The sequence below is a fragment of the Centroberyx affinis genome, unplaced genomic scaffold (genome assembly GCF_046629955.1).
Source record: "Centroberyx affinis isolate AG114_WGS23_722 - 3 ecotype Tasmania unplaced genomic scaffold, CSIRO-AGI_Caff_v1 ptg000944l_1, whole genome shotgun sequence".
Taxonomy (NCBI): domain Eukaryota; kingdom Metazoa; phylum Chordata; class Actinopteri; order Beryciformes; family Berycidae; genus Centroberyx; species Centroberyx affinis.
In genome coordinates, this window is record NW_027279518.1 from 83,254 (window position 1) to 106,331 (window position 23,078).

At 44.9% G+C, this 23,078-nt stretch overlaps 1 protein-coding gene across 1 annotated transcript in view; it reads right to left on the reverse strand.

The window, feature by feature from the left end:
* Nucleotides 1-23,078, reverse strand: part of cntln (centlein, centrosomal protein) — an 88,276-nt gene that overhangs the window by 28,403 nt on the left and 36,795 nt on the right. Inside the window, exons 12-18 of the mRNA XM_071521928.1 lie at nucleotides 19,380-19,496; nucleotides 11,409-11,509; nucleotides 8,087-8,184; nucleotides 6,262-6,791; nucleotides 2,010-2,091; nucleotides 715-796; nucleotides 104-366 (exon numbers count right to left, since the gene is read on the reverse strand). Coding sequence (XP_071378029.1) covers nucleotides 104-366; nucleotides 715-796; nucleotides 2,010-2,091; nucleotides 6,262-6,791; nucleotides 8,087-8,184; nucleotides 11,409-11,509; nucleotides 19,380-19,496 — 1,273 coding nt within the window. The remainder of the gene's footprint in view (nucleotides 1-103; nucleotides 367-714; nucleotides 797-2,009; nucleotides 2,092-6,261; nucleotides 6,792-8,086; nucleotides 8,185-11,408; nucleotides 11,510-19,379; nucleotides 19,497-23,078) is intronic.

Here is a 23,078-nt window from a genome sequence, read left to right on the forward strand (position 1 = left end):
AGAACCACAGAAAGAAAGAGAAAGACAGAAAAATATGAAAACTTCCCTACCCTTACGACTGTCTTTCCCCCCCTTACCCTTCTCTTTCTTTTTCCCCAGCTACCTGTGTGAGCTGCTTGCTGCTGCAGAGTTTCTCGGTGAGGGAGTTGAGCTGTGCCGTGATCTTCTCATTGGCCTGCCGCAGCTCCCTGGCTGTACGCACAGCATCTTTCCTGGCACTTCGCAGTATGTCAATGTGACGCTGTAGGGACTCCACGCGCTGCTGCAGAGAAGAGGAGGAGCAGCACTGGGTCTTCATCAGCGTCCTCCTCCTCCTCCTCCTCTCTCCTCTCATCCCTCGGTCCCCGGGCTCATGCTGTTTATCGTCTAACAGGAGGAAATACACGCAGGCACCTCAGAGTCGACAAGTGCACAGAAACACTCCAAATCCCTATTTAGAAGCTGCTGCTGGGAGTTAGCAGGCGTGTGTGCAAGTGTCTTTGTGCATGAAACACTGTGAGGTATTCAACAACTTCAATGATTAAGATTTTCCATTTATAACCAATACAGGAGTGCTGAGCTAAAAATACACAAACAAAAAAACTTGTTAACTTCTCAGATACTTGTTTCTGATCAAGAGCATGTGCATGCATTGTGTGTTTTTCCTGCTTCAATTAACAGTCGATTAGGTTTTTGCAGTTTTGCATAGGTGTGAAACAGGAATATTTATGCTACCTTGGGCCGGAACATCGGGTTGCATTCTGTTAGATTCTGCTGCTGGCGCTTCAGTGCTTGAAATCAGTGCATACCTGTAGGACTAAAAGAACAGAAACATCACAGGCGTTGATAAAAAGCAGCCGTTTAATGCAACACAACAGGTTGATATGTTGCGCTTCCTGAACTCAGCTCATAATGACACTATGATCACAGAGTGTGTTCAGTTTAACACGACAAGACAAATCACCTTGTGCTTTAATAATTCACCTGAGCGTGTTCACACGACACTTTGACTCGAATGCTTCTCGACACGGATATGGCTTCTGACAGGTGCTTGCGAACGCCCCCCTTGTTCAATCACTGTCTGAATGCACTGATTCATTTCTATGACATGTGTGCATGTGTGCTCATGAGTGTGTATGCATGTGTGTGTGTGTGACACCTCCTGACTGCACCAGCGTTTGTAGTGACATCAAAGAGCCCCCCCTTCCCCCCGCTGTTCTCTTCTGTAAGGAGATCGGGTAGGGTTTGATCAGCGCCAGGTTTGATCACAAGGTGCCATGCAGAGAGGAGTGGAGCCCTTTGGTTTGTGACATGGCACGTCGCGGGGGCCGGGGCTGTCATAGCGATGAGCCCAGGCGGAGCTGATGGGCACATGGAGCAGAGCAGGAGTGGGGAAACTGAGGGGGGATCTGAGAGAAAGGGTCCTGACAGCTCCCTGACTACATGTAGAACAACAACCCTCTCTTCCTCTCCACCTTCTACCTTGCTCCCTTCCTCCCTCAGAGGCAGAGAAAGAGAGACAGAGAAAGAGAAAGAGAGCGGGAGGGTTTATCTTTAAAGGTCCCTCTTCCCTCTCTCTCCCTGATAGAAAACAGAGGAGTGTGACTGCTCTCTCTCTCTCCCTCTCTCTCTGGGGTGTGGAGCTGCCATGTCCTGCTGTGAAGGGGTTTGATGTGGACAAGAGCTAGGGTCCAGGCCTATTGATTTCATGGTGTGGGGAAGAGATGGAAAAAAAAAGGAGCGCCGACAAGTGCACAGAAGCAAGCCTTCGTGATTGCAGGAGCAAAGGGAGTGGCATGTCAGAAGCTGCATAGTGTGGTATGGACTGAACCATGTAACGAATAGTTATGTAGGCACACTCAGAACTAGCCATATGCTGACTAATCACAAAAACCAAAGCAAAAAATTCACCTAATATACAAAATGTCCTAATATTCTGTTATAATAAAGTCTGTATTCTTTTTTTTTTCAAACTATGATAATAGGATTTAAGGATGTATTACTGGATGTTAATGTGGGGGCAGACCAACCTTTCTGGTAGCGTGTTGTCTGTGAGGCCTTGTCCCTGCGGGCACGTTGTTCAGACTGTCCGAGTACTCTTCACCATTATCGCTGTGGAGAAAGGTGAGGAGGGTTATTACAGTCTACGAGCTGAACCCCGAACCCTGGTTCTGCAAGTACCACCCTCGGACAAAAATCCAATTTACCTTTTATGGTTGATTTAGTTGACATCAAGCAAAAATATGTGCATTTCACCCCCCCCCCCCCCGCCCCCTTCCAACACAAAATCAATGTCCCATCCAATTTCTGAGCTGGAAGTGTAAATGTGGGTGTAAATTAAGTGAAAAGCAGCAGCGCCTGGTGCTGATGGTGAATGCATCAACATGTATGAGAGCGGCTGTGGCCTTCATTAGCCTTCTGTGTGTGACAGACGTGTGTGAGAGGCACGGCTGAGCGGAGCCAAGCCCAGCCGCATCTGATGGACACACGGTAAGGGCTTCCTGAGACACACACGCACACACACACACTCTCACACACAGGTTTATTGACAGTGACCTTTGACGTGGAGGTGGAAGCCAGTGACATTTACGCTGCCGGGTTTATTAAGGTGGGGCCTGGGAGCAGCAGCGGAGGTAAAGACCACAGAGAGAGGATCTAACTGGAACATGACAGAGCTGGGGGCTAGTTAGGGTTAAACCTGGCCTGGAAGGGGCAGAGGGACTTGTTGAGGATTGCTTATCATCACCACCACTAAGACCAGGGTTTCTATTAGCTACCTAGCTACCGTTATACAACAGATTGAATGCCAATTTGCTATTGACGAAGTATCCACTATGTTACTGGGTCAGCTAAATAAATCTGTGTAAAACTTATCCTTAATACAAGTCTAAACCTTCCTCACCATCAAATTACACAATATCTATTTACAGCGCACATGTAGTCAAATTGACATGTACTCAGTGTATCTCCACCTGTCTACAGTGAGATTAAGCCCTGTAACTATATCTGCGGGCACAAGCCAACCCTCTTCTTTAAGGAACTGTCAGTCTTCTCTTGGATGTGTTGAGAGGACAAAACGGTTAAAGAATGTAGAGCTGGCATGTCATGACAATACTTCAGGGGATGTGTGTGTCTGTACGCATGCACAAATCCTTTACATGCATTACATGCAATCATTTAAATGCGTTTACTTGGCAGTATGTGAGATTGTGCACTGAAATGTGCATGTTGTGTCTTCCAGCAGAGCTTCCAGAGCGCGTGCACACACACACACACACACACACACACACACACACACTCTACATACAGTATTACAGCCTTCCTGCTAACAGAATGGTACCGTACAATATTCTCCATGCCCCCTGCTCTTTCCTGCCCTGCTCTCTAAAGCTGGGGATACACTAGACAACTATTGCCCCGATTTTAGCCAGGATTCACAATCTCTTGCGTCCCGACATGAGTCGGAGCCACTACGATTATATCAAACATGTTTGATTTTTACAATCGGAATCTGGACGCAGTCGGGTAGTGTATACTCGCCAACAACTCAAATGCAAATGGATCCCGTCAATAGCCAATGAAAAACTATGAAGCTATGCCATAACAAGCCAATACGGTGTTTAGCCCACACCAAGGAGCAATCAACTAATTCTTCATACAATACATTTATAGATAGGCCTACCAATCTTTCTGGTACCAAGGCACACAGAAAAAAAATACAGGGAAGACTCAGTTATTGATTATACAAAACCTTGGCTGCCAGATGCCGATTTTAGACCGGAAAGCCAGTTATAATTATTATTTATTAGCCTACATGTCCGGTTGGTAGTCCTGACCGGACAATGTAAATGCGCAGTCTGGTTTTGCAACATAATCATCTGGCACCGTAGCCAAGATCGCCTACAAACGTTCTCAGCTCCCACTTCATAGCTTTGCCTCCATTATGTAGCAACAGGTATTTGATTCACATTTGCTGCTCACCTCCAGCTCCCCTGCAGTCTGTGCAGTCCATACTGACTTCCACAACTTTATGTAACTCTCTCTCCTTTCCGCTTTCCAGGCCTTGATGGTGCTGAAGGACGCACAGCTCTGTATTCAGGTTGCAATCCCAAAATGGGCTTTTTTAATTTTTGTTATTTTATTTTCTGTTTTACAAAAGGAGAAAAGGAAAATCAAGTCCTTTGTAAATGTCGTATCTGCTGTTTCTCACCAGGAAAACAGACAATGCTTTGTATATTTCTGTTTTACATTTTTGGATTTTAAAATGAAAATTAAATCATCATTCGTTTTCCATTTTTTATTTTCTGTTTCTGAAAAGAAAATAGAATGACCAAAAAATACACAGACTCTTTTTCCCTCCGTTTCTTCCTTTACTCCATGCAGATGGTGGCGCAACAACAACAGCAAGCTCTAGTACGCTATCCATAAAAATGTATAATGTGAATTTATATCTATGCTGTACCCCGTGTTTGCTTTGCTACCGGCATCCCGTAGCGTACCGCGAGAGCTCGTGTTTTCATGTGAGTTTGGTGTGTTCAGTTTGGTTGAGTTGCAGTGACAAGTCGAGTAGTGTGTGATCCCTCATCTGGTGTAGTCGTTAAGTGTCTGATCCCCAGTTTTTCAGTGGTCATAAAAAATCTGCAGAAACGAGTCAGTTAGTGTATAAGCCCAGTCTTTTCATAATCTGTTAGGATTTTAAAAGTTGTGTGGTGTATCCCCAGCTTTACAAAACTGCTGATCTGCTCAAAATGGTCAGCTGCCTCCAGCAGCTCAAAACTTGAGAGAGGGAGCCAGAGGCAGGGAGAAAGAGAAGGGGAAAAAAAACAAAGAGATGTCAGTAGCCTTAACGAGTCTGACATCTTCATTTGGAACTATTTAGGCCAAACCTCCTTGGGCAGAAGTACTGTATTTCCGGGAGTGCCTACCAGACATATTGCTGGAGAAGACCCCTGCGAGATAAGAGACACAGAAGGCTTTACAGTACCTAGTCAATTGACAGGTGCCTTAAATAAGACAACATCTCAATTTAGGCCCCTTTTTCACAAATCCTTTTAAGTCCCCCTCTCAGGTAAAGAATATATTTGACTGCTGCTTATTAGCCACATGGAGAGGCATTAGGAAAGCAGGGCATAGCTACACCCAGTCCCTGCTAAAAGGCCTCATGTGGATAGAGCTGGGGTGGATTACAGTCTGATGAATTAGTTGGGGAAGAGATGGAGAGTTTGTAGGACTGAGAAAAAGAGAGACATACAGGGGGAGAAAGTGAAGGGAAATAAATACCAGCGAGAGCTCTGAGTGTTTGAAATCAAATCATTCCGACCATCACTCAATAAATGTTGGCTCAGTGGCTTTTTGCATAAAACATACATGAAATAATTACTGTCGATGGTTCTTAATTTAGAGGGTGTTAAACAGCTTGTAGACATCTGGTACTGAGCCGAGCAGGGTCATTCAAAATTTATCTAACTAAATTAAGGCGAGAAGAGGAGAGAGGAGGGTGGGGAAGATGGAGAGAAGGGGGTATGTGTGTGTGGGGGTACGGTGTGTGTGGGTGTGTGTGTGGGGGTGCGGTGGGTGGGGTGGGAATGGTGTGGCTGGAGGAAAGAAGGGTAGCGCACGTTCGTGAATCGACATGCCACAAGATAACTGTGCACTGACTAGGCTTAGGGTAGGGTGTGTGTGTGTGTGTTTGTGTGTGTGTGGTTGCGGGGGTGGGGTGGGGTGGGGGGGAGTACTTGCAGGGGGATCCTTAGCGCTGTCAAGGGGGGGTTAGTGAATATGCAAAGGACCAGTAAATTAAATCAAACTGCCAAACTGTCAATTTCGGGGTAGCGTGACTAGTGCATGAAAATGGCATCACTGGAAGGTATCAAGGCATTGGCGGCCCCCTTATCCCTGGGCTTTTCTGGCACCGGTTCAACTTTGTGTGGAGAGGTGGCTAATTTTGCATGCAAATTTCAGTCAATAAGCTCCAAGCAAGGCGTCCCAGGATATTTCAAAGGATCTGACAGTAGTTTCCCCCTCCTCTTTCCTCTCTCCCTCTCCTTCTCTCTATCATTCTCACTCGCCATCTTCTTTTGGCTCCTGAATACCAACTAGACAGACGCTGAAATTCAATCACCCATTTGCTTACGCTTTGCATATGCACGTTGTCCCCTCGATGCTGCATAGCCCCCCACAATTCAACCACCCCACCCCCTCCACTCCAACCACCTAGAAAATAATGAGGCGGGAGGCGGTGAGAACAAGCGCGTATATGTGTGTGTGTGTGTGTATCGTTACCTATCTGCGCTCATGTCCTCCCATTCGTCCTTAGTGGGGCTGGGGCTGCGGCCTTGCCAACTGATGGCTTGATTGGGGCCAACTGCTCGGTGGCTGCGCTGGCGTATTGGACCTCTGAGCCTTGTTGTTTTGAATTTGACCTTGCTGCTAATGTTGCTAGCTAACCCCCCTCCCCCCATTGGCCCTGCCGCACGGTTCCTATAGAAGTCCCTGGCCGCTCTGAGGATCCCCAACTCCTGTCTCAGCTTCAGCAACTGATGGTGGAGCTGGGTGGCCTCTTTTTGGGAGGCGGCCAGCCGGGCTTCCAGAGCAAGGGTCTCGCTGCGATGCCTCTCCCCTTGGACCAAGGCCTGGTTTTGGGCTGCCTCCTCACGGAGAGCTCCCTGGCTGCGCAAGTGGTCCAGGGAGGCCTGGAGATTGCGGCAGTTGTGGGCCAGGTCCTCGTTGGCCTCGAGTAGCTCCTCCTTCTCTTCCCTCAGCCTCTCTGTTTCCTCCTCCAGGGACATCATCCTCCGCTCCAGCTGCTCAACCTGCAGAGATCAGAAATATGGGGCCTCAATGGTACAACGCACTGAAATTTGTTCCTAGCATATCTGTTGTTGTTACCCTAAACAACAGGGTGAGCAACTTGAGCATAACATCTATTTGAACAGTTAAAACTATTATCAGAAAGGCAAGTTCCTGATCTGACCTGTGTGTGGTAGCCTGCACACAGGGATTTTCCTAGCCACTAACATTTTCTCTTGTGATCAAGGGTGTGTGTGTGTACCAGTGCATATAGGCTATGTCTGGTTGGCTGAACCCATTTGGGGAGCAACCCCCCCAGTCTGGCAAGGCTACGGACATCTGACTGGCACCCCTTTACCCCCGTCACCCTTCACTAAACAGCAACCAGGAGCACTTAGTCTCTTTGTTAGATCTTTGGTGGAGACTGTTTAAGAGAACAGTGGATGCCTGCTGGGTTTGTGCCCCCAGGCAATCTTTCCCTTTTTTTTGACTCTCACTCTGCCCTGTGGTAAAGCACGGTACCTTTCAAACAAAATTAGATGGCTATCCCCACTCTTGATAATCCACGGCCATGAAGGGAGAGGGGGGCAACATGTAAACTCAAGCAAGCAGGTGCTTCAAGAGCATGCGTGTACATGAACTAGCAGCTCCCCTCCAAAATTTCTATTCAATTATTTACTGTTTCCGGGCATAAATTAGCACCATCTCCCCTACTCCACCCCTGTAGTTATTATACAGTATTTAACACTGTGGTTGTCATTCAGTAATAAAGGCGATGACAGTCTCCATTACACCACCATATGGCATTTATTGGCGTGCCCAGCAATGGCATCACCTGCTATAAATTACTCCTGAACATTTTAATTCCCTGCAAAAATAGTTCCCCGTGTCCCTCTCCATCCTCTTCAGTATGTCGCTGTATGTTACAATATGCACATGTTTGCAAGCATGTTTATTTGTTTTTTAATGTCCCTCTGAAAACCCCCTAAAAGGCACTCTGACAACATCACTGTCATGACTGTCATCTGTGTAAGCTGCAATAATTCCAATAACATTATGTGTGGGGGTTTTTTGTAGCATTTTTTTAACCAAGAGAAAAACATGAAACTAATTTATAACTGACATTTGACTTAGAAATAGCTGCTTACAGACCAAATCCTGACCAATGTGACTTCCCCCAAGAGTAAGAACACTTTCAAATCATCCTTGAAAGAGAAAAAACACATTTTCTTACGGGCATTGTACTGTAGTTAAGTCTCTGTCGGGTTTCTTTTATTGGCAGTGACAAAGAACACTTAGTGACGGCATAGTGCTGTACCTTTTTTAATGACTGCTCCATTCGCGCAGAAGAAACAGAAGGCTTTTTCGGAGTGCTGCTTCTGACCTGGCGCTCCTCTGCCACTTTGTGAAGCAGTTCTGCACAGGGGAACAAAGCTCGTTATTGTGACATGATGTGTCAAACTCAGGATGCTCAATCAATAGAATGATAATGAAGAGGGCACATTAAATCAATTAGCATTACTAAGGTCTAATTTCTTAACATTTTCTGGCAAAGTTCTTTTCAAAGCATATATTGAAAATTTCATTTCCTTTTTTTCCTTTTGTCAATCAAATCGGAAAGGAAAGCACCATCACTAATGCCATTTTCATAGGGACTTGAAATATCTATTGCTGAAACCGCCCGCCTTCTATTGAAATCCTATCAAATAGCCTTTTTCAACCCAATAATCACAAAGAAAGTGTTGTATTTAGTAGTGCACCAGGATTGTATTTAGTAGTCCACCAGGAAATGGAAAACAGTGTTCAAAAGCGCACACTGGTACATGCAGTGTGCAACCTCCCTCTGGGGATCTTAAACAAACGAAGAGAAGTGCTTGAATCCCTTGTGAACACACAGCCCCTGGCTGCACTGCTTTGTAGCCCACCATGTTTCCCCAGTGGGCAGCTAATCTCCACAGACTAACATGCTGCTTTATTCGGAGAACTTCAACAGTGGCCTCGGCAAAGATTTGCATTAGGCTTCATGATAACAACGGAAATCATGCAGGAGTCCAAGTGCTTAAGGATTGTGATGCACACTACAATGTGCATGCATACACACACACACACTCATGCGTGTGCACACGCACGCACATGCACACACACACACACACACACACACACACACACCAACAAGCCTCTGTGTCACTATTTGACATGTATACCAGCAGAAATAGAAATATCTTTCCTGCTCACCTAGATACAAAGGGCAAAACAAAACAATATAAAACTTTCTGCCTTTCATTCACTTCTGTTAAACTTTCATGGCAGTACGACCAAACTCATTTGTACAATGAGGCTAGAAACATTAAATATTCAGGCCCTTGACTTTTCAGGTCAGTTGACCTTTTGGAGAGCGAGTCGGAAAAAGAAGCCATAGAAGGAGAGAGTGAAAAAGAGAGGGATATGCTCTGAGGAGCTCCTGCTCCCTCGCTTTGCATTTGACGACTTGCCCAGGGAAGTTTGTTACTTTGAATTAGCCTGCTCTTTTGTCTTCCCAGCATGTCACATCCAATCAGATAGAGCACCAAATAGGACAGGAGGGCTGCCTGTGTTCGCTGGGTACATAACCAGGTTGGGAGACAATTATCCAGCTCTAGCGCTGGTGGCTGGGGAGTTGGCACCTCGGCACTACCTTGATAAGAAGCCGTGGTGGCTCCCTAGTCACCCACCATTGGAGGAGGTCCTGGCACTGCGGCATACATTAACGTCGCTCCCACGTCTCCTCATGGGCCGCAGCACAAAGGCCCCGTTCCTTTCATCTGCTGCCTTTCGTTAGTGTGATCCTGATGAGGAGTGCTTCAACCCTCCTTCCCTTTGATCGGGTCAGAGGGGTTCTGCAGGAGTCAATGTTTGGGCTGCTGCTGCTCACAAAAATTTGTATTTTTTATTTTTTTGGATAATACAGAGTTTGTTTGCTGCTGACATACTGGCTTAAGGCAAAACTAATAGGTTACAGTTTATAAAGATAAAATATTGCTGTTTTGATACTGTTTTATCTAATGTGAAAAATCATGAACACAATAACTTAACATATATCATTTGGTGGATGCTTTTATCTAAATCATCTTACGGTAACAAAGAGTACATCTTTAATGCGGTTGGCCCCTGTGGGAATACAACCCCTAACCCTGGCAGTGTTGTACAACGCTCTCAGCTGATGTCACACGCCAGCTCTTTCCCCACCGTTCGCACAGACCATACAAGTTCCATCAACGTGGGGCAGTGTGTTAAATTTGGCTGGACAAATCACAATAATTCCGTTGATTTATGTGTTTTTAAACATGCAAAAACGTTTTTGTCAGCAGGAGTACTTGTGAAAGCCAAGCTAAATTGGGCAGCACGAACCGAGCTATCATTCAGTTTCATGTCCTGATATGAACAGTGACTTTCAAAAGAACAATGTAGAATGCTGATTCTATGGCAGAGAAATTGTTTAATTGAGCCTACAAATTAATGTGGGTTGGTAGTAATGCAGGTTTAAAACAGACTTCTGTGAGTGATGAGATCATTTGCCTCATGATCTCATAGCAGCGGCGCAAAAGATTCAGCAGTGCTGCCTCAATGTAGGGGAAACATTGTTCTACTCAAACATCGCTCTACCCATTAAACTACAGGACTTAAACAACCTTAAACAAACAAAACTATGTCTATGCCTGTTATGTTTTATTTATGCTAGGTTTTCTGTGAGATAAATTGTAAAATGGTGTAAACATGGTAACACAAAATACAAAATGGCAGATTCTCACGCTATTGTGCAACATTTATATTAAGTGATTACTTGTGTGACCACATGTAACAGAAAATCTCTCCTTACAAAGGAGCCTATTTCCTAGTATTCCTGAATATAGATAGATTGTCAATGGGATAGCATCTACCATTTTAATTAGTGCCATCCTTTAAAGCACAGGCTTGCATCTCCAACAGACACCATCAGTAGTTGTGGAGAAAATTAAAGTGATCTAGGACAGATTTGTTATTGAACTGGTTAATTAAGGCCACTGGTTGTGCTGGTCAGTGTCTGACAAAAGGTTGCAGATTGGATTCAAAGTAATGTGCCTTATAACATTGGGAATGACATATGCAGACAAGATGAATACTACTTGATCTCCCAATCAATTTGCAAGGAGTTGATCAAGTCTTAATTGAGTTGTCCTATTAATTCCACTGAGAGTTGCCCTATTAATTTCGCTCACAAATAAAATTTGGCCTAGAGGTAAAAGCATAGCTGAAAAGTGCTGTTAGACATGTTAAACATGCATACTTTCCACCATTACAGGTGGAACATCAAGTACTTTCTTAGGTTCTTCTTTAAGCCTGAGGCAACATCCTGGGGTGGCAATGTAGACAGTAATATAGAGAAATTAACAAGAAACAAATTGCGTAAAATTACATTTAGGCATAGAGAATTCAGAACAACAGATGATAGACGATAGATGAGACGCTGTCAGGAAATCTGCCGTGTGAAATTTGAAAAGGGGTAAGACAGAAGAGATAAAAGTGATTTTTGCAGAACAGAATCATGTTCACTAGGGTAGCCCGTTTTCTATCCAAGTCCCCAAAAGTTAAGTACTAAAAAGTGTAAGGAAGATAGGGATCACCTTGGTGTTCATTACTGAGACACAGGTGCAGCTCCTTCACTGTGGCCCGGTCCATAGCAGCCTGGACACGCAGCACGTCCAGCTCCTCTTCCAGGTTGGCTCTGCAGTCAAACACACAATGAACTTTGAGCTATGAAACCAACTTCCAAAACAAGAGTTGTATAATAAGTATCTTTTTAAATCTCCTCAAATATCACTTTGGATTCCGCTGTGGACTCCATTATTGCAGAAGCCTTATTTCACTTTTCAACTTGGATCTCATGCACCAGCTTTCCCTTCCAAACAGGAAAGATGACATGGCGAAGAAACCAACTAATTAAAATGCTTTTTAATTCATCTGGAAATCAAAGTGACAAGCAACATGAAACACCCAGGTAGGGAAGTATAGTGTGTGTATGTATGTGTGTATGTGTGTGTGTTTGTGTGTGCATGTGTGTATGTGCATCACAACAGACAAACAGACTGAAAAGTGAGCCCAATTACCTCTCTGCAATTAGCTTGATTCCTGCTAAAGGCTAATTATAAGGAGCCATGCTCAAGACTTTGCACTTTCAAGTTATTATTAGGACCCCAAAAGAAGTCTTCTGAGGATACATGCAAGCCCCGCTGAGACAACCACACCTGAAACACACACCTAATTCCCCTCCCCTCTGCTCCACAGAGTCAGAGAGAAACACTAGAAACAAGCTCCTGCTACTGTAGTGGCATTCTTCCCTCAGTTAACCTCATTACGACAGTGGGGTCTTCCTTCTGACTGACTGCAGTACAGTATGTGTGCCACACACTGGAGTGGAGTGTGAAAGGAGTAACGGTGCATTTGTGGCTGTGGTGAACTCTAATGGGCCTAATGGCGATGAACTCAAACTACAAACCTGTTTCAACCAATCTAATTTTGCTAGATCAACCAAGAGATGTGTTTTTCCATACATCTGCCAAGAGAATGACTAGGGAAAAGTTATGGGCATAGCAGAGGGAAGGGAAGTAATTAGCTTCTTAGCCCACACAGTCCAGTAGAGCCCCGGTCTAATGGCTGACCGCAGCTTAAATAAGTACACAAATGACTCTCCCTGAGGGGGGGTGAGGATGCAGATGGATATGTGTCGCTCCTCTATAGATTTTCCTCTATAAATGAACTCCAGTCGATGAGGCCCCGGCACTGCCTTATGTGTCCAGGCTGTTAATGGGACAAACGAGCTGAAATACGCTGCGTGTGGAAGGAGCCTGTTCCATCTAATGTTTCTCTTTTATGCCTTTTCGAATGCTGATGGTATTGACGCTAAACCAAAGTTCATATGCAAGACACTCCATTTTGTAGAGGGATAAGCATCCTTTCTTGGATGAAGCAGGGATTAGATTGCAGATGGAGTTTCTTGGCCAGGGGCCTCTAGTTTCCCATCATAACACTCTGGAGATGGAGGACTATTGAATGCTCATTAAACAACACCCAATCGTTTCAGTGTGTGCCTCAATGTGCCATCGATGTTGAATTGACAGAGCTAGACATATTACAAAAGCAAGAATATAATTGCCTTCAAAATTCTCCAAAACAAATTGGTGAGTGTAAAAATAAATAAATGACCACCAAATAAAAAACAATTAATAAATTAAATAAATGTCCTTGGGTTGCAGGCCTATTTGTTTTTAAGAATTTTGGCTTCAACTGAATCATCATGTGCAATATTTACCTAACTTAAAGGCTGAGTGCAGTGAGCCACTAGGTCAAGGATTCCTATACTGGGCTTATCAGTGAAAGATGGCATTAATAGCAGCTTTCTGGTTCTCCTTCTGTATCCGTTTCTCTGCTGAGAAGCAGCACCCATATTTCTTCAGACCCCAACTTGAATTAAGAATGATGCTAAAAGTATTTTTTTTGTCAACTGCACATAAACAAACAAAATAATTGTTTTCTGAGATGGTGCAAACTCCTCCCGTTCGTTCCCATCTCCCTCTCTCACTCAGTCTCTCTTCACACTTTATATCCTTTGCTTCCTTGTGTGAATACATCATTTGATTAACAGATGTTTACTTTCAGTCTATTTTGGTCCCTTATGATAGACAAGAGCAACACCAGGAAGTCAACGGGAAGTGAAGGCAACACTGTCAGGCTGAGGTAGCATTACGCCATATGTAAAGAACAAACTAAGTAAATCCCAACCTCAATGAGCTACATTTAGACCTGCATCACATTAAATCTGCCTCTGGGTCAAACAAATTTCAGGCTTTGACTCCATTGACAAAGCTGGACCACCAATAGCCTGCAGTTTAGGTGAAATGAAACAATACTTTCCTGTCATATCCTAGCTATCACAGAGGAAAAAAAGGTCTTCAACCCCACCTCCTGTATTTCAAGTCTTTTTTTGCCCTTCTGTTCAAATGAAGCTAGCTGAACCATTTCCAATTCCCTCACAACTTGCCGCTTCACCTAAGGTAGAATAACACTCAGCAGGCATGAAAGCAAAAGAAGTTTCTCGGCAGAAACCAAACTAAAGGCAACAGACAGGTGTGTTATGCTTGGTAATGATGTGGTCTGCAATATAAGTCTGTGTCTCGCGCCGCTCTTTTGGCCCCGTTTGTTAAAACCCTTTCTCTCTCATACAGCGCTGGAACTCCAGCCCTGAGCCATCCACTCCATGTCATTTGATCTCCTCTCTACCTGTGCTGCAGCTAACGCAGCTTAGAGCACAAACTGCCAGCCTCCATCCACAAGGGTGTACAACACTACATCATCTACGACCATTGTGCTTTCACGCGCCAGTCTCCTTTTGGTTTCATGCTCAGCACATAAAAATACACAGGAAGAGCAGGGAATAGGGGAAGAAAAGGAAAACACTTCTGGCATTTTCATGGCTGGGGAAAGAATCTTGTTTTTTTTTTCCTTTGTAAAGGAGAAGGCAAGACATGATTTGAGTCAGGGGGGAATTCCCTTATGGTTAAGCTCAGGCTATAGGGCTGTTCAGTCAGGGAGGGAGTTTGGGTGGATAAGCCACTGCTGTCAGCAGAAATGGGCCTAGTGGAGTTCACATGGCTCGGCGTTGTATTTTAGCTGTGGGCAATGCAGCAGCAGCAACAACAACAGTGAGTCTCTAAGAGGCAGGTTCTCCAGCCACAGGCCACTGATATGAGAGGTAAATGGGCCTTCATGTAAAAACCACTGGTGGAAATAGCCTAGGATGCCCCAAATATTCCATGCTTAACAGGCTTTTTGTTGATGCCGTAAGGCATCCTAATATGAAATGAAATAATTATATCATAATGTTGTCTTTATTAAATATGAGGAAGGGAAAGACATTTGCACAACTAAATAGCACTACCACAGTGAACGACTATTTGAATATCAGAGCACATAGGTACAGCATCTTCACTACATGGGGATTGTATTGCTGGAGTCTGGTTCTTTGAAATAGCTCTGTTCTTTATGCTCTAATTTTACCTCTCTATGAGACCGGAGCTATGGCTTGATGACGCGCTGAAGCTTGCATCATAATTACCAACTAAGTGTAAAGCAAGTTTTTTTTACACAATAATTAATTTACCAAATAATTAATGAAGGGGGAACTTTAGTGGTCTGATTTAAAAACAAGCATAAAACATTCTGCGTGCATGTGTGTGTGCGTGTGTGTGTTTGTGTGAAAAAATGTGTCCCTCCTCCAACTAAGCCCTAGTCCGGGGGGCAAAAGACACTCATTACTTCTAATACCTTGTAGCAAATCAAGATGAAACGAAAAGAAATAGTGGAATATGAGGAAAATAAGGGTAAACTTTATTAGACTTAATTAGAGTCAGCGTCGCTTATTGGGGGGGGGGGGGGTCACGTCCATAATGGTCACTCTCAGTAGAGGAGCTTTCACTGCTGCTGCAGCGCAAATCATCTCAAAGGCTTTTTTCCCCAGTAATCGCTGGCTAATTTATGCTTTGATGTCGTCTGAATGTAGCATCTTAAGTCTGAGGGTGCACTGCATGTGTTTATTCTGTTTATGGGGCCTAAATAATCCCTGCCTCTTTTACCAACAGACCTTTAACAACAATTAACAAGCACAGACATGGAGTGCCGCAGACAGATGCATAATGAGGCAGATAAAATGATCCCACGGCGAATCAACATTTCTAGCCCACCCTGCCCGCACTTGCTTGCCAGCCATCCACTACAACCAGGAGGAAATCTCAATCTGAATGCAGTCCTGGATGTCAACTGCTTTATTTGCCTTTGCGATCAACTTAATTCAAACAATTTTCCTCCAGAGTACATGTGATATCTGTTCTAAACTGGGGGGTATTGGGGGGGGGGGGTCTTTATGTTGATGATGAGATTAAAAGTGCAACACTTTGGTGATTGCATAAAGGGGAGGCTGTTTTAGTCATTAGACTTCTTACTGACTGAATAATGACAGCAGTGAAAGAGTCCCTAGGGTCATACTCTCAAGCAAAGTTGAAATAATGAGTTGGCTAGCATCAGTATATGAAGTGCTAGGGAAAACTTAAACCTGGTTATACTAGTCCATTTAATATTCATCTTAATTTATTAGTTTGCCATGGACATATGTGATATATATACAATTATAGGTAGGTCTGAGTTAACGGGTATTCGTATCAGGCCATAAAGACTAGCACATTTGAAAGGGGGTGTAGACTTTAGATATCAACTGTACATGCTGTAACTGAGCAAATCTGAGCATGAAATGCTGAAAATCCAAGTCAACTAAATACTGGGAACAGAGCTGTAGTTACGTTTAGAGACACTAACTGAACAACTCTCCCTATTCATTTCCAGTGCAGTTAGATTTCATATTAAACAATCAAGACTGTTTGTAACATCTGCACAGTACGAAACAACTGTGAGTAAATACATCTTTCCCCATACTGCACTTCACACTCTTACAGTCTACCTAACGTGTTGCAATTATTGGCAGCATATGTTGACATAACCCCACAAATGTAGCCCCAAACAATTGTTAATATTTTATTTTATTGCTTTTATTGTTTCATCTACTATTTTTATTGCTTATTTTCTACTCTATTTGGGTGCTTATATTGTTTTTTTTTTGTTTTCCTGCTGAATCACATTATTTCCTTTATTGACTGTATGGCTCTGAAGTCACTATGACAGTTAAATAGACAATATAAATAATCTAATAATGTGATGGCTCAAAGACATTTCTGCAGGACAGATGCTTGCCAATGCTGGGGTTGAACCCGTGTTCTCCAGGTGATGGACAGTCTCCCTATTTACTCCACCACCCTGCTGCCCCATGAGAAACTGGAAACAGTTTTTTTTATTAATTTCCATGTAGCTTGTTCCTTATGCAGCTCAACTGGTTATTTGTATTAAGAGTATACATTAGCTGTACTTAATGTTACATGTTAATTTGGCCATTTCACAGCTAAGAAACTAGGCACCAAGATTTCCAAGTACAAGGGTAAACTGAGTAGTTTAGATATAAGCAATCTGTGCCCTACTGCATTCATGAGTCATTCAGATGCGCCACGGGGAGCTTGTAAACCAACTAAAAGAGCAGAAGAACAGACCTGTTTCACCTTCTTCTTCAACCTCTTATTCCGCTGAGGGGGATATAGGGGCTGGAGGGGGGCCTGGGCTTGATAACCTTCTCTCAACACTGTGGGGACCCACTGTGCGAGAGTTATCCCAGCAATATTCATTCTGGGAAATGGTCATTTGGGCCTCAAGACAGTGTTTACAAGTGCTGTTTTTGGAGGGAGTGATAGGGGGCATCTGTTCAAAATCTCATGACAGAGTGAGAGAACAAAAGACAACGAGGGAGAGGAAATGAGAGACAAATAGAGAAATTAGAGACTCTCTCCTGCCACTAGCCATTTAAAGCTTGATAAGGGGCCTTTATAGGGCCCAAAATTCTTCAGCCGCCAGGAGGTAATTAGCCATTAGCAGATCATTGCTAACACTTATCTAGCACAACCTTCACAAGCACAATCATCATAATACGGTCAACGGAATATCAAGCTGCAACTGATTGCCCCAAGAGTAACTGGCAGCCAGGCTGAAGCACTTGTTGTTGCACTAACACGGACCCCCTTTCGCCTTAACTGTTGGCTATCAACAGAAATTTACATTGTTGGGAAGCAAAGCTGTTTGGTAAAGCTGCCCTTGCCTAATTACATACTGCATAGTCCTAACCCCATCTATCCTGTTCACTCCTGTTCCTCCTCACAACAGGCAAGGAGGGAGTCAGTATTTGGGAGGAGAGGGAGGAGTGGAAGAGAGATGGCCAGTGTGCATTTGCTTGGTTTATCATACTGAGCTGGCTAATGGTGGCTGAATGGTGAGGGCTGAGGCCAAAGGCCCAGATCAAGGAGTGAGTGTGTGTGTGTGTATGTGTGTGTGCGTGCCCTGGAAAGGAGAGTTTTTCTAAAGCACGAGTTTAAAGACCCCAGCCAAGTTTACTTTGCGCCAGCCAGCTGGGCAGGGAGGGGCCCTGGGGGTGGGAGTGGAGGAGATGAGGTGGAGGTGGTCGGGGGCGCATGAAGGGGATCAACACTAACCCCGGAGGACAGGCCGGTTACACAGCTAGGAAGGGGGCCAGCCGCTCTCCATCCCTCGTGGTTTCCCTCGCAGGTCAGTTCCAAGGACCCCGTGTGTTCGCTGTAGTCTGACTGCCCCCCACTCCCCACCCCCAGACCATCCAGTGCTTTGCTCTGCTCCGCTCTAGCCCTGGCCGGGCAGGCAGGCAGGCGGATGGACATCCCTTAACAGGCAGCAGCGGCGGCACTAGGGCTGCTAGCCTGTAATTAGCTCGGACAGCTCAGGCTTGGAGAGAGGCAGCCGGGCTACATCATAATGAGCTCAGCTGGGATTAGGAGGACAGGGCAGGGGGGTGAGCAGAGGGGAAAGCGGAGGAGGAGGAGGAGGGGGGGGGAGGGGGGGCAAGTACCAGAATTCTGGCCTCAGTCTCCTGCAGCATCACAGAGGGCCATGGGGAGGCAACTGGGAAGAGGAGTAGGAAGGGGAGGGTGTAGAGGCATAGGATAGAGGAGAGAAGAGGTGAAGAGAGGTGAAGGCTAGGGGGAGAGAGGAGAGGGGAAGACTATGGCTTTAGGCCAAGCTTTGTGTAGTATCTTAGAGGGTCAGTGTTAGTGGTTCAGTTACAGGGGCTTCTCTAGATCAAACAGGACAGTGGCTACACTCTGCCAGACAGAAAGACAGACAGTCAGACAGAGGGATGGAGAGGGACAGGGAGAGTGAGGGAGGTAGAGAGAGACAGAAAGAGAGTCAGACAGAGAGAGAGAGAGAGAGAGAGAGAGAGAGAGAGAGAGAGAGAGAGAGAGAGAGAGAGAGAGAGAGAGAGAGAGAGAGAGAAGAGAGAGTCTTAATGAAAAGCACCACTTGCAGAAGAGAGGCACTGTAATTAAAACCGCCCAGCTCTCAGTCACCCTTTTGGTTTTTAACACTACCACAGCCACTCACGCTATACTCTTACTGACACCTACTTTATGACGCAAATACCAGCAGTATAGTATGGCAGTACAGCAGTATAGTAATTTGCCATTTACAAAAAAAAACTGCATTGAAAAATACATAGATTTCAGAAAGACACAGCGAGAGATTCCGATAATGTGATTTCGCTCCCTGTACTTTTATGTGTGAATTTTCGGGCAGCCAATTTTACAAATGAGCACGCAGTCTAATGATCTTGCTTTGGCCCCTGCTGGCTGGTAATGATGAGGAGGGGTAGGTGGATGCTGTGAAGTTGGGAAGGGCATGCTCAAATTTTTACACCCACAAACTGTGGGGGACAGGTCGGGAGGTGATATGGAGGGCAGAGGGGGCAGTGGGAGTGTGTGTCAGTATCTGTGTGTGTGAGTGTGAGTGTGTGTGTGTGTGTGTGTGCATGTGAAAGAGAGAGAGACGGAGTTCACATGCAACAGTCCCGTGTATGTGCGTGTGTGTGTATGCACTCAAATGTCTCATGATGGTATTCTCTACGTGTGGAGATGACTTACTTTTCGGTGGAGAGTTTCCTGGTGAGGCGTTTGAAGTAGGCTAGCTCATTCCACACTGCATCACTGTTCTCCTGTCTCAGCTGCCATGGCTCTGCACGCTGCGTCCTTCCGCTTGGCCTGGAGACACACACACACACACACACACACACACAGACACACACACACACACAAATATACAAGCAGACAAATAAATGCACAAATGTACCGGCAAGCAAAAGCACACAGAAATTGAACAGAGAGACAAACTCAGCCATACACTCACACGTATATACACACACACACACGCACACACAGAAAGCAAATATACACACAAGGGAAAATGGTTAGTAGTGTACATTACCTCTCTGCCTCTGGCCAATTCACATGGGGTGTTGAGGCCCCTTAGTCTCACCCTGTTTTTGTTATTCAGCCATCTTTAGCAGTATTCAAATGAGCAGCCTTGACTTTGACATTTCAGTGGCAAATCATGTACACACACGTATGCATGTTTGTTAAAGCCCAGGGCACTGCCCGTGTGGCAGGGCAATGGAGCATTCCCTGTGTGCCATGCAAATGTAAATAATGGCAAAAACACACTCACAAACGAGGTCATTCAAATGTCTACACCTCACTTATGAATACTTAATGACACTTTTTGCACAGTGGCTGCCCCCCACCATTGAACTTCCCCTTCCACACAAACACACACACACACACACACACACACACACATTCCCTACTGCCCCTCACCCCACCCCACCCCACCCCCACCGCATCCCCCCAAGTCATCAATCAATCTTAGCCTAACCCACCACTCCAACCCATTCAATTCCAATTAGCCTTTCATTTGCACGCTAAAACGTCTTCTAGAAATCCGCAGATTGCAAAAGTAGCAGATGAGAAGAGAATGCCGTTTTTGTCACACCGACACGCACAAACACACACACACACACTAAATTTTCTCATTTTCACTCAATCAATGAGGTAGAGGTGTGGAAATGGATTGTGAGGGTCATTGCTAGCGGAGGGCTCCTTTTCCTGTGGTCATTATTGGCTATGTAGACGCCGCCACGCTACGCTAATACTAGTTAAGCCCTGGTTCCTGGGAGTTGGAGGCTACCGAGGAACGGCAAATGTTTTCATTTAATACTGCTAATGCCCCTGTGAGCAATTTGGAGCCCTTGAACTTCATAGTGTGTGTGTGTGCGTGTGTATGTATCTGTAGCCTTGGGTTAGTTTCCCAGAGTGCAAAGCTACTTAACAGATAATCTCACTGTACAGTCACAGAGATTGATACACTTTTACTTATTCCATTGCGAGCTTAGAATGCAAAAGCACTGTGAGTTCAGGCTAAAGAATCTAAACACTGCATAGAAACATAAATGTACATGAGAATTTACCCACAGCTCCGTTTTAATTCTCTATCTGTGATTTGCTAGTTATCTACTGTATCAACTGCATGCCTTATGAAAGGTGTATGAAGCTTTATTAAGTCACGGTAAAGGTTTATAAGTTTTAATTTGTTTACAGTGGGACTAAAAGCTGTTGAACATGGAGCCAAGAGAGAGCTATCTTCTTCAGGCCTCAGTGCTTTCTCCCCTACGGTATCCTAGTTTCCATTATTAAGCAGGAGGAAATGGAGAGAACTTTTCCACGCCGCTGCGGCTAATTGCTCTGATTCAGGGGGAATCTGTTTATGGGCGCAACTTTGATCAGAGTACGGATGCTTTAATAACCTTTAATTTTATTTACTCACCCCCATCATCCCAGCCTGATTAAAAAACTTTTTCCCTCCTCTAATATAAATAAGAAGTTGGCTTTTTTCCCCCTCTCTTTTATGCCATTTTGGGAAAATATGGAGGTAATGGTGAATGGCAGGGCGGTTTCGTTGGGACCAGCCAACTATGCACCGGCTGCATGCTGATGAGCCAACGGGCCCTGCGGCTGCTTAGTGATTGGCTGGTTGTTCTATCCTGGGCGGCACTGGTTATCACACACTGCTAACGTCACTCAATTCAATAACTCATCTCTGCTGATGAGAGATGAAGATTGATATAAGGGGACCAGCAAACTGGGATGTCCAAACAGTGGGGTTAGTGGCTAACACTAATAGCTTTTATGTGGCATAAGAAGAGAAGTGAGGTCTACTTAAATTAGATACAACCCCCTCTCCCCTCAAAATAATTATAATAAAAGGAAGAAAGGTGTGCATGTGCAGGCATGTGCATGTGTGTGGCAGGTGAGGAGGGAGTCTTATTACAACCTACTCTTTCGGTCCAACACACAAAAGGGGAACAAAACCGACCCCCCACATCTTCCCAAAAAGGCAACAACACAGCATGGAAGCTACTGGGAAATCCCTAACAAGCTCGAAATGCAATGAGACTCGACGCCTATCCCCCCTGACTTGTTAGGGCCCTGATTTCCCAGCACTAATGGGAGTGTTTAAGTCATTTTCTATTGTCTCCCATTCAGGCTGGCATTACCCCAGTGGGTTTAACAGCTATTTAAGGATGGGGCTTAATGCCAAATGAATGCCAGGATCATAACATTGAGTGACTGGCTGGTGCCATGGAGGGCTCCGAATGAAAAGGGCAAAGTTGCCTATTGCATCAATTTTATGTCAAATCAGTCATGAAATACAGATGCACTCTAGCATTGGGGCAATAATAATATTATGTTCAAGTTCATGTTTGTTTATTTATATAGCCCTTTATCACATGGATGTCTCAAAAGACAGAGAATGAGCTTAACTAGGTCTAACTGATCAACCGTTGAACAGAATGATATGGGACAAAATTTTGGCAAGACATGACATTATGGAACTGTGGGTTTTCTTAAATCTTTATTTACAACCTACACTCTTTTTCTCCTTTTTTTGGCTTGCAACATCCACGTTTTCATAGGAATCTTCTAAAAAAGTACGCCATTTCACCAGGCAGAACACTTCTTTGATAACGTGCTAAAATGTACGACAGCGGCACAAATGGTGTTGACTCTGAGAGAGTCTTTCTCTCTCTGCATCTCTCTGTCTGTCTTTGTTCCCACTGTCTCAGACACATGCTGTTGAGCCGCGCTGAGCTGATATGAGCCGAGTCGAGCCTAGCGCTGAGCATGCTCTCTCACTCGCTCCACTTTCACACGGGCTCACATTGCACCGCTGTTTTCTTTAATTAACCCGGAGAGAAAACAGCTGACGGGGTCAACACTTTGCTCCCGTGCGGCCACCAGACATACGCACCCTTTAGTTACATTTTAAAATGTCCTCAACAATGCTTTTGGGAAGGAAACTAAGAAAGAAACAGAGAGACAGAAATAGTAGGAAAAAGAAGGGGGAGCAAGGGAGAGAACAAGAGATTCATATTAATGACATTTGCTGGCGCATTCCCCTCTTTGTGTGAAAACCCTGTGGTTTCTGGTGAAGATAGCAGGAAATGGCCCTCTCCCCTCCTCCCTCCACAGGCCTTCTCAAACACCTTGCACCCCCCCCCCCCCCCCAGGACCAGACACCTCCAGCCTCCGGCTCTCACATCCTAATGAACGCTCAGGGAGAGGAGACGCAGACGTGCACACACACTTGGCACAAAGCACCCCAAATTGACTCGGCTTAAAACCGTGGAGCTTTTCAAAAGCAAAGGGAGGAATTTCTCCCACTTTCCCAGATCCAGCACTGTCTTGTCAGACAACATGTGGAGAGCAATGGGGCCCTGAGACTATTTG